This window comes from Leptinotarsa decemlineata, unplaced genomic scaffold, assembly GCF_025532065.1.
Source record: "Leptinotarsa decemlineata unplaced genomic scaffold, Ldec_3_MD MMD2_P_RNA_scaffold_11, whole genome shotgun sequence".
Lineage (NCBI taxonomy): Eukaryota > Metazoa > Arthropoda > Insecta > Coleoptera > Chrysomelidae > Leptinotarsa > Leptinotarsa decemlineata.
In genome coordinates, this window is record NW_027412525.1 from 4,660,284 (window position 1) to 4,672,485 (window position 12,202).

Here is a 12,202-nt window from a genome sequence, read left to right on the forward strand (position 1 = left end):
TTCCCTGTTGCCTCCTTGCTTTTGATGTTTACCACAGTATTAGATAAAACTTTAGGTATGAAAACTTGCAACTGTAGCCAAAAAAACTAGAAAATAGCTTTGACATGATGATTTCTTTGCTACCTCGATTCAGTAAACATATTATATGACCTTTGTAATACCTCTCAATTCAATGGAATTATTTTATAAAGATTTGAAAAAATGAAATGAACTATCTAATCACTCATCATCATATGTTCTCTTTATGTTATGTTTTCATTTTGTTATGAATTATCAAAATTGTATGTGCTTGATGATACCTTCCCTAGTCAATAAAGATGTATTGATTCTTTAATAATAATAATAAATAATAATATCAATTTATTTTCATATGATGATTACATAAAAAACAAGTCATATAAAATGTGAAATGCAATATACAATACAATAAAATGTTAATTACACAGTAAAAGGGTAAAAATTTGAAAGTTGAAAATGATGTATGTACATTACATAATAGGAGTATCTATCACTCATATAGAATATGCTAAAAGCTCCTCAACAGAGTAGAAAGAAATTTGAACACCATTAACCAGGAAGGATTTTTTTTTTCAGCAATTAACTTGTGAAAAAATACAGGAAAATTATGAAAAATGTCAAAAAGTAATATAACAACATAATACAATACAGATTGAAAAAATTGTTATAGATATTCACATAAATACACATACATGTTTACATACATAAATACACATCAATTCGGATATACATGAAAAGCATATTGCCTACATATTCCATTTAAAATTCAAGTTTCCTAATTAAAAAAAAAAATCTATGGTGTAGCAGTTTTTGCGGAGTAAGTGTTTTTTCAGGAGATTTTTGAAAATTGTTAGAGAAGCTGCATTCTTTATGTGATCTGCCAGAGAATTATAGCATTTGCATCCAATATATTCAAAGTTTTTTTGATACCGGACGGTGGTATGCCGGTGGGCATTATTTTTGAAAATGAAACAACACGCTTCAAGGATGTATGTGCAAATAACAGTCAAAATATTAAATTTTTTGAAAATCTCTCTGCATGACTCTCTTCTACTCACTTTTGCAATTATTCTGATTGCGTATTTTTGTAATAAGAACACCCTTTGTACAGAGGAACTTGCTCCCCAGTTTAAAATTCCGTATCTCATATGAGAATGGAAGTGGGCAAAGTTTAAAGGCAGAAGGATATTTTCACTGCAATAACTCGACGTAAACTTGAGTGCATAACATCCTATTCTAAGTTTGCCGCAGACAATATCAATATGTGAAATCCATGAGAGCTTTGAATCAAAAGTAATTCCTAACATTTTGATAGATTCAGAAGAAGCCACGACGTTATTGGTATTTTCAAACAACAAAAGCTGGTGGTGTTCCCGACTATTTGAACAAAACATCAGGGCATTAGTCTTTGATTTATTAATTATTAAATGTCTGACCATGTTATCACCTTAGCATAGGTAGTCTCAGCCAATAATTTTAATGATACTAAATCTTCTTCTATAATTGAAATGTTTGTGTCGTCTGCATAACATGTTGTAATAATTTTAGTGTTCGTTCAAGTATGATATGAGGTCACTGGAAAATACTATGAGTAGAAGGGGCCTAATATTGATCCTTGAGGGACACCTTGCGTAATGCACCTTGGAATTCACATAAGGCTGTCTCGGTACTTTCTTTAGGTGTAAAACCGTGTGGCGAGGATGACAATAACTTGTTTAATGTGAAGAAACTGGTTAGTTGAAATTTGATATTCAATTCATATAACTTAGATACGCTGGCTAACACCCTTATAGGTCTATAGTTGTTAAGGTCATTGTTATCTCCTTTTTTAAAGATAGGTGTTACTCTTGCTATTTTTAAATTTGTTGGAAAGACGCCTTTTTCTGTAGATAGGTTTATAAGATAAGTTAATGGATGGGATAATTCATTTTGACATTGTTTAAGTAATTTGTTAGATATATTGTCAATACCACAAGAGTTAGAGTTTTTAAGGCCATTAATTATACTTATTACATCATTTTCTGTAATCGGATGCATGAAGAAACTATTTAGATTATTGTCGATATTTTGATGTATGAACTGCCAATCATATTCACTGTTGTTTATCAGTGGTTTTGTGAAATGTATGTTGAATTTATTGGATAACTCTGTCTCATTGAAAGATTTGTCATTTTCCGTTATTACTATTTAAAACTACTTAATTCCCTGAAACGAGGATCATGTTGGGCTAGACTATTGTAAGATTAACTAGAACATAATGTACTTAGTTTCTGTTTTTTTTATTTATTTTATTTTGGTGTACCTTCTTATTCGGGAATGAGATCTCGAAATAGTGTAACATGACATCTGCGAATGCTTGGTAGGCTCAGTTGGGACAAGACTGAATATAGATATTATTCCAGTTTTCATTCCTTAAATGATTTTTGAAAATATTGATGTTCTCATCTGAAAAGTTGCACTTATAATAAAATGGTTTAAATGCCACGTTTACTGGAAGCTCGTCAAAGATCAGGTCAAGGAATTGCGAGTAGTGGTCTGAGAGATGCATATTCACTACTGCTACACTATAGGGATTTATAGTCTTAATTAGGAAATTATCAGTATGAGTTGCTGAGTTGCCTTTAACTCTTGTTGGGATGCTCAGTGTGATATTAACATCAAAACGCGATAATAAGCTTTCGAGTAATACACAATACGTTGTGTGAGGAATGAAGTTAATGTTGAAGTCACCTCCAATAATCACTGTCATTTTTGGGGAACATATTTTACTCAAGATATCACTTTGTAGTCCCAGAAAATCATAAAAATCTCCATCAGGAGGCCGATAAATAACAATAAAAATTAATTTATGTGCAACTATTTTTATGGCACAAATTTCCAAAATACCTTTTTTACAGCAATCATCTAAATCATATCTCTCTACAACTCCTTGAAAATCATCAAGTTTATAGATTGTAACCCCATCATGAGTCTTCTCTTTTCTGGAAAACGCATTACAAAGGGTGAATCTACTTAATTTAAAGCTGTCAATCGATTCTTGTGACTGCCAGTGTTCAGATATAAGCAAAAAATCACAATACTTGTCATTTTCAAAGATATTATTCAAACATAGCGTTTTGTTGCTGATACATTGGATATTCTGGTGACAAAATGTGATTTTGGACTTTTTAGCAACAGTTACAGATTGGGGTTTTCCTACAGGTTCAATGTTTGTTCCTGAGGATGATTTTAAAAAAGATGAAACTGGTTCTATGTCATTTAATTCTGTTATTTCTATTATCTTCAGAGCAAATTTTTGTTGGTTTCTTGCTGTGAATTCCATATTTTTCTCTAATTTTTCCATGAGTTCAAATTTGCTGCCTTTTTGTTTTCTGTCAGTAAGAAATTTTATCGAGCAGTTTCAATTTAATTGTTTGAATATCTTTATTTTTTCGAAAATAAGCCTATCGAAATTTTTGTCAAGGTGGTTGTTACATTCTGATACAATAAAAACATTTGTAAATTTACCAAAACCTAGCACATTATTCAGAAACAATTGTAAAGTTATATTATTGCTTATGTTTTTTGTGTTAAACATAAGAATTATCGTATCTGCTTGACCATATTCTACTGTTTCAGAGAAAATATTTTCAGTTAACTCACAAAGTTCCATGTCCTTTCTTATATTCGCGCTTATCTTAGATGTATATATCGGTCTATAAATTTTGTGATGGCTCTTGGGAATCCTGTCGTGTACTGGTCACCACAGATATAAATTTTTCTGTGAAATCTCGTTTGACTTTGCATGGTGTTATTCACATCTTCACTATTTGTAGTGGTAGTATTATTTTTTGAGAAATTTCAGTTGTGATATTTGCTGTTTCCAATTCTACGAAAATACTTGAGTTTCTATCTTCTTGAGTGAAATTTTCCTCTCTCCGTGTGTCATCTAGGATTGGAATGTCTACGCCACTGATGAAAAGGGGGTCCGTCATTGTCGATTGTTGCTTCATATGATGGGTACATGTTTGTGTATCAGCTGTTTTTACAGGGACCCTTTTTTCTGTGATTTCTTTCTTTAGTTCCTTAATTTTAACGTCCATTTCTTCAATGTGTTTTTTTGCTTTTCTAGCAGTGAATTCATTTCTTCATCAACTTCTAATGCCTGTTGTATTACAATTTGGTTTTCATCTTTCAGTTTTTGTATGTACTTGTCTTTTAAAAATCCATCTTCGGCTAGTTCATTTATTGTTTTTTCTAATATACTGTTTTCTTCTTCATGTTCTTTCTCGGCGTTCACACGGCAACAGATTATTTTATTGTCTTTAACAAATTTAACTTTTTTCTTCCACTATTGCTGCAGACAGCTTTTATGAAACACACTAGAACACTTTGTGCACACATAATGAACAAAAGGTTTCTGTTTAATACATTTGTAGTTCATTTTCGGGAGCGAGTTATAAACACGACTTCCACTCTGCCTATTCTAATCACATCACTTTGTCAAAATAAACAACTTTTTTCTATAAAATGTTTTTCGAAAAATCATTCTCTTTCGAGATACAAATTGTTGAAATTTTCCAAAATATGGATGGTTTTTGTCATAAGTTTTTTACAAATTTAGTTATTTGTACCTCGAAAACGAATGATTTTTCAATAAACATTTTATAGGAAAAAGTTGTTTATTTTGACGAGATCCACCACATACTTAGTTTTTGTAATGTTCTCAGCAACTTCACTTAGCGCTAAGTGGATCGATATAGAAAATTGTAAATATCTCGAAAACATTCATCCCCCCAGCGTTGTTGAGGAAGTTTACCTGTTTTACTTGGAAAAGGTGTGGGAATTAGGTTTTTTCATGAAAAGTACCAAAAGTTTACTGACAAAAAAGTTAGGACTATGCATATGAAATTAAGGATTATATTATGAAAACAACCAAGAAAACAGCTGAAGGTATTGATGACATTTCTGGAAAACCGTTGAGATATGTCAGAGAACATATAAAAGAGCCACTAGCACACTTAATCAATGAAACGTTCGTTACAGGTCAATACCCAACAAATTTGAAAACCTCCAAATCAGTACCTATATATAAAAATAAAGGATCCAAATATGACGTTAACAATAATTATAGAAACATCTGCTTACAAAATCAGTTATCAAAAATTGTCAACTTTGCTTTCAATTGCCGCCTCAACAAATTTTTAGAACATCATAATTTAGTGTTGAACTATCAACACGGATTTAGGCAAAATAAATCAACATCAATAGCAGTAGCAGAACTCTGTGAAAACATCTATAACTATTTAAACAACAAACAAAACACAATAGCTCTATACTTCGACTTAAGCAGAGCATTTGATACTGTTAGTCATGATACTTTGATAGAAAAATTATATCGAATAGGAGTTCGAGGAGTTGCGAATGACTGGATTACAGCATATTTGAAAGATAGAAAACAGATTGCAGTATCGAATAATAATAAATCAAAAGAAAAAACTATTAATATGGGTGTTCCACAGGGTTCTATAATGGCCCCAGTACTCTTCATCATTTTCGTGAATGATATGATTAACTCATGTCCAAGTGAGCAAAATATAATTATGTATGCCGACGATACCAATTTTCTTATATCAGAAAAATCAATATGTGATATGGTACTTAGAGCCAATACTATAGCGAATTAATTCTATAACTGTTGTACTTACAATGGTCTAGTGGTGAATCTGAATAGGAATTCTAATTTATCGATAAGAGTAAATCATAGTAGCATTGAGCAGATTGATGTTGCTCGCTTTCTGGGAGTTATATTGGATAATAAAATAACATGGAAAAATCATATAAACGAAACAACCACCAAGCTGAGCAAAATCTGTTTTGTAATAAGACAACTGAAAAATACTGTATCAACTGAAACTCTGAAATTGGCATACTATGGATTGGTTCAACCAACACTCAATTATGGCTTAATGTTTTGGGGTAGCTCAAGCTACCTAAATCAGATATTTATAATCAAAAAAAAATCATCAGAAGTATGATTGGAGTCAAGCCTAACACATCATGTAAATCAATTTTTCCAAAGATAGGTATTCTCACAGTGTATTCACTATATATATTTCAAATTACTCTGAATATTAAAACACAAGAGAATTCCATTCTTAAAAATAGTAGTTTACACAAGTATGATACAAGAAAATGTGGTAACCTACATCAACCATACTCAAGATTAACCATTGGGCAAAACTCGCACATATATAAAGGTATTCTCTGCTATAATAGATTTATAGATTTGTTTAATAGCAAAATTGATCTTGCCGATCTGAGAATTTTCAAAAACTCCCTGTACAAGTATTTAGAATCCAGGGCATTCTACTCGTTAGAGGAATTTCTGGAGACATGAACTAATATGTTGTAATTAGGTATAATTTTATATGTCTGTATTTTGTTTTTTATACTTCTTCACGTGCTGATTTTTATATGTAGGCTAAATTCTAAATTTATATCATATTTTGTGACGAGTCCAATAAGTTATACATTCTGTACTCCTTTTTGGTAATAACTTCAGTGACGAATAAAGTTCTATTCTATTCTAATACATGACAGCATATGCAGCGCCCACTAGATGTAACATGAAAAGTAATACGAAATTATGATTTCCCACATAAAAAAATTTCGGGTACCAAATTTTCTGTAAATAACTTATTTTTTGCAAAAGTTATTCTTAAAAACTGAACAAAATGCTTCAATTTCAACACCCTGTATCTCCGAAACGAAGCATTTCCGGAAAAAATTTCTTAAAATTTTCTTAGGAATACGTTACTTAAATACTTTAATGTACTTATGTTACACCCTGTATGGACCTTAATTTGTTTATGCTTATGTATGTGTATATATATGTATATAAGTGAAACAATATTTGGGTATGCAGCAGGCCAAAAATTAGTGTACTCTTATTACACAGATTCCAAGCTTTTGACAATCTTTATTATCATAATCAGGGATTTATAAGGATAAAAGACAGTCATATTTATAAAATAATAAGTCAAAACAACTTACAGTGTATGTGAGGTTATATGGCAGGTTGAATGAAATATGGAAGTAACATATATGAAAAATTATTATGGTGAAACTCGGGACGTTACAGACAAGCAATATATTAGATTTAATGATATATCATTGTATTATCAAGTTAAAAACCACCTGTTCCTTGAAGAGGAAACCACGTGCATGATTCAAAAAGACATATGACATGTAATCCAATCCAGCATGCGCTGTATCAGCCAATTACGGGGCTCAAAATCGAATTGACATTCAACATCAACAAAATTCGATTTTGAGTCTCGTAATTGGCTGATACAGGGCATGCTGGATTGGATTACATGTCATATGTCTTTTTGAATAATGCACGTGGTTTCCTCTTCAAGGAACAGGTGGTTGTTAACTTGATAATACAATGGTATATCATTAAATCTAATATATTGCTTGTCTGTAACGTCCTGAGTTTCACCATAGTAATTTTTCATATATGTTACGTCCATATTTCATTCAACCTGCCATATAACCTCACATACACTATAAGTTGTTTTGAGTTATTATTTTATAAATATGACTATCTTTTATCCTTATTGTATCATCCCTGATGATGATAATAAAGATTGTCGAAAGCTTGGAATCTGTGGTATAAGAGTACGCTGATTTTTGGCCTGCTGCATACCCAAATATTGTTTCACTTATTTTCTGACTAGTCAGCAAAAAGACTACCTTTCTCTATATGTATATATACAGTGTGTAGCAACGAAAACTTAACAAAGCCTTTTTGAATATAAAAAGTAAGATTTTTAAAAAAAGCTCGGACACGTCGATTTCTAATTAAAGGGGGACACCTTTCCGACTAATCAGATTTTTTGTAGTACGCACCCCCTCGGAGGGGTGCGCCCGACGACCCTTATTTAGATAGGGAAAGTAGGTCGAGTGGCACCTTTTTTTGAAGGTCTTTCGAATACCTTTACAACTCTGTTAAAAGAAAATTTTTGTAACAATTAGTTTTCGAGATAATTTGAAGTTAAAATTGACATGTTAATAATACATTAGACAGACCACTCGGTAACTTGTATGCCTAAATAAAAAATTTTTCGAGCAGTTCTTCTTATCAGTATTTTGTTAAATAAATACCCACTCCTCTTCTTCCAGTTTTCATTAGTAAATCGTTCGATTGTTTTGTTTAAACGGGTCGTGTATTGTTATTTGTTTAAAAATGCCTTACACTACTGCTGAAAGGGTTTCAGTTATTGCTTTATTTTTTGGCACCGACCAAAATGCTAATAGAACATCAATTTTATTCAACGAGCAAAACCCTGGTAAACACCTAAGCAGAAATCACGTTCTGGATTTGGTCACAAAATTCAGGGAGACAGGTTCGGTTTTAAATAAGAAAAGAAATGTTCAGAGAAGGATAGTGAATAACGATAATGCGATTGGTCAAGTCATCGCCAATCCCAGGTTAAGTACCAGAGGTTTATCAGCAATGGCCGGAATAAGCCATATGAGCGCATGGAGAATCCTTAAAAACCACAAATTCTATCCTTACAAAATTAAACTTGTTCATGAACTCAATGAGGATGATTTTGACCGAAGACAGGAGTTTTGTGAGGGCATGAGTGAGAGATTAATGCAAAATCTCGAGCTGCTTTATAACATCTGTTTTTCGGACGAAAGCTCATTTTATTTAAATGGTTGCGTGAACCGTCACAATTGCCGTTATCGATCGGATGAAAATCCAAGACAATACGCAGAAATACATACCCAACATCCCCAAAAGTTGAATGTCTGGGCCGGAATATTAGGCAATCATATTATAGGTCCATTTTTCATTGATGGAAATTCAACAGGTGGTTCTTATTTACAACTTTTCGAAGAGGCAATACGACCTCGTATAGTTGAAATAATTGAACAGGATCCAAGATGTCAAGATGAATTTATCCATTTTCAACAAGACTATGCACCACCCCATTATGCCCAGCAGGTTCGAAATTTTTTGAATAACCATTTTGAAGGACAATGGGTTGGCAGAAGAGGTCCCATTGAATGGCCAGCACGATCACCAGATTTAACACCACTGGACTACTTTTTCTGGGGAAATCTTTATTGTTGCAAATTTCCTATGTGAGTTACCCTTATTAGGTATTACTTTTTTGTATGCTTTAAAAACAATTATTGGGATTTATTAACCCTAAAACAGTTTTTTAAACTTTTCTGTGTCATCAGCATTCAAGGAAATCAGCAAGTTGTATTCATAAAAATCTCCTCGTAATAAACAAATAATTCTTACTTTTTTACGAAATCAAATGGACACGTATTAGCAAGTTGTCATAAAAAGCAAAAATTTTTTTTATGAAAGTTCTGAACGTAAATTGTACCTTAATAACAATTTGATTTATTTTAAAAAGAGTTGAACTCAATAAAAATACCTTTAAATCTTCAAATTATCTCGAAAACTAATTGTTACAATAATTTTTTTTCAACAGAGATGTTAAGGTATTCGAAAGACCTTTAAAACAAGGTGCCACTCGACCTACTTTCCCTATCTTAATAAGGGTCGTCGGACGCACCCCTCCGAGGGGGTGCGTACTACAAAAAATCTGATTAGTCTGAAAGGTGTCCCCATTTAATTAGAAATCGACGTGTCCGAGCTTTTTTTAAAAATCTTACTTTTTATATTCAAAAAACGGCTCTGTTAGGTTTTCGTTGTTACACACCGTATATATAAATATTGACCTTTCAATATATATAAATATGTATTTTTTTTGGATGGTGCAACAAATTTTCTTTTATTTTCAGTATTTTACTATTACTGTAAGTTACAAAAAGGATTTGAAGCTCTATAACAGCACGACCAGCTGTCGAAAGCGCTCGCAGATAATTAAATAGACCTTATAGAGCTCTATAATTTCTATTTAATTATCTGCGAGCGCTTTCGACAGCTGGTCGTGCTGTCATCCTCTAGGCCCTAATCTATCTATAGGTAGAGATAGGCCTCTAGGTCCTACTCTATCTCTGCTGTCGAAAGCGCTCGCAGATAATTAAATAGAAGTTAAAGAACTTCAAATCCTTTATGTAACTTACATTAATAGTAAAATATATATTTTATAAATATAAATTGCTGGATGTTTCATCACTGCCATTGAACTGTTAAAGTTTAAATTTTTTTATTTATACCGATCATTTTTTGTTTACCTTCATTAATCTTGATATTGTTCCACACCCTATGAGGGTATTGTATTCTTGTACAAATGAAACCAAAAAACTACTCACTTACTATACTTCAAGTTTGCATTTTCTATAAGAGACATTACCTATATCAGGTGGAGGAAGAATCCCTGGACTACTGCTGGAAGTACTAGTAGTCACAGTGCTGGAGCCAGTGTCATAACTAGATGATGCACGATATCCCCTGCGTGAATAGGTAGGATCGATTGCCATGGCGATATTGGTAAGCTGAGCAGGAGATGTTGTAGAAGACCCAACACTAGTAGTTTCACAGACATCTGGATCTGGATAACGAGGCTTGTTGATTCTGTTCAGAGGAGATCTGTGAAAAAAAATAATCAAATTTACAAAAAATTTCAAACATACCTTCAAGCAAACATGAGAGACTAGTGGACGCGGCGAACGTCGTTCCGCCTAACAGTCAATGAATGAGCAGATTTAGGATCTTAAGATTGATACAAAATTAATAAACGGTATCGGTATATAATAAAATAAATGGGAATTGGTAGTGAGAGTGCACTCTCCAGTAAAGCACCCTGTGATATACATGTGAGTTGTCACTTGTATTATAACACGTCACTATTATCACTGATGTTTTGCTTCTTCCATTAGTATTATTTTTATTGATTTATAAAATATATTTCAATATTTATTATCCTATTTTCGATGAATACAAACCCAAAAATCATAAAAATTGGTCCAGTCGTTCTTGAACTCTTTTATTATTATTATTTTTATTGATAAAATATCATTTTTTAATACTTATTGTCCTATATTATCCTATTCCCGATGAAGAAAAATCCAAAAACACAAAAATTATAAAAATTGGTCCAGCTGTTCTTAAGTTCTTCTATTATTATTCTATTCCCGACGAAGACAAATCCAAAAAGACAAAAATCATAAAAATTGGTCCAGCCCTTTTTGAGTTTTTTTATTATTATTTTTATTGATAAATTATTATATTTCAATACTTATTACCCTATTCCCGATTAAAAACAAATCCAAAATGACAAAAATCATGAAATCTGGACCAGCCGTTCTTGAGTTCTGTTATTATTATTATTTCTTTTTTCATATTTACTTTAAAGCTTCTCTGGACTTCCACAAATAATTCAAAATCAAAATGGGCTAAATTGGGCCAGCCGTTCTTGAGTTTTAGCGAGACCCACGAACAGCAATTTATTTTCATACATTTGATATTATCCTATTCCTAATGAAGACAAATCCAAAAACACAAAAATCGTAAAAATTGGTCCAGCTGTTCTTGAGTTCTATTATTATTATGGGTGAAATATCATTTTTCAACACTTATTATTCTATTCCCGATGAAGATAAACCCAAAAAGACAAGAATTATAAAAATTGGTCCAGTCCTTCTTGAGTTCTTTTAGTTCTTTATAGTGAAAATCAAACAATAAACTGTATAACTGAGTTTTAATATGGATTTTCATTAAGTATCAGCCAGTTCTATACAATCTTTGTAAAGAGTTTATTTCGAAATTAATTGCATTCTTCCTTCCTTTGAAATTTTCCCACATTTTTTCGTAGAAATATGGAGAAATAGGAAGTCAAAACATTTCTTTCCGAGAAATTAATCTCTCCTAAAAATATACACCTTTCAATTGAAACAAGATTCCTATGGCTGGGAGTAAATCAAATAGGCAAATGAATTGATTGCTTCATCTTGGAATGTTATTCAGATTGGTGCTGATGAGGCACTAAAGCAACCAAAACATTAGATGTCCACCATTAAGGGTGACAGTATTCAATGTAACAGATATTTTACCTCTTTCATATACTATATTGTGTAGCAATCTTGCGAATCATATCTGATTCAATTCCATAACAAATGCTTGGAGTACAAACTGAAAGAAAATAGTTTTTTTTGTATAATTCAATGTTTATAGGAAAGTAGTTATTTCAAGAAGACTTTTTCTTCC

The 12,202-nt window shown here is 32.0% G+C and overlaps 1 protein-coding gene across 1 annotated transcript in view; it reads right to left on the reverse strand.

Moving 5' to 3' along the window:
* LOC111501829 (uncharacterized) overlaps window positions 1-12,202 on the reverse strand; it is a 36,695-nt gene that overhangs the window by 4,088 nt on the left and 20,405 nt on the right. The window contains exon 2 of the mRNA XM_023155745.2: window positions 10,350-10,585. Within this exon, the coding sequence (XP_023011513.2) occupies window positions 10,350-10,585 (236 nt within the window). The remainder of the gene's footprint in view (window positions 1-10,349; window positions 10,586-12,202) is intronic.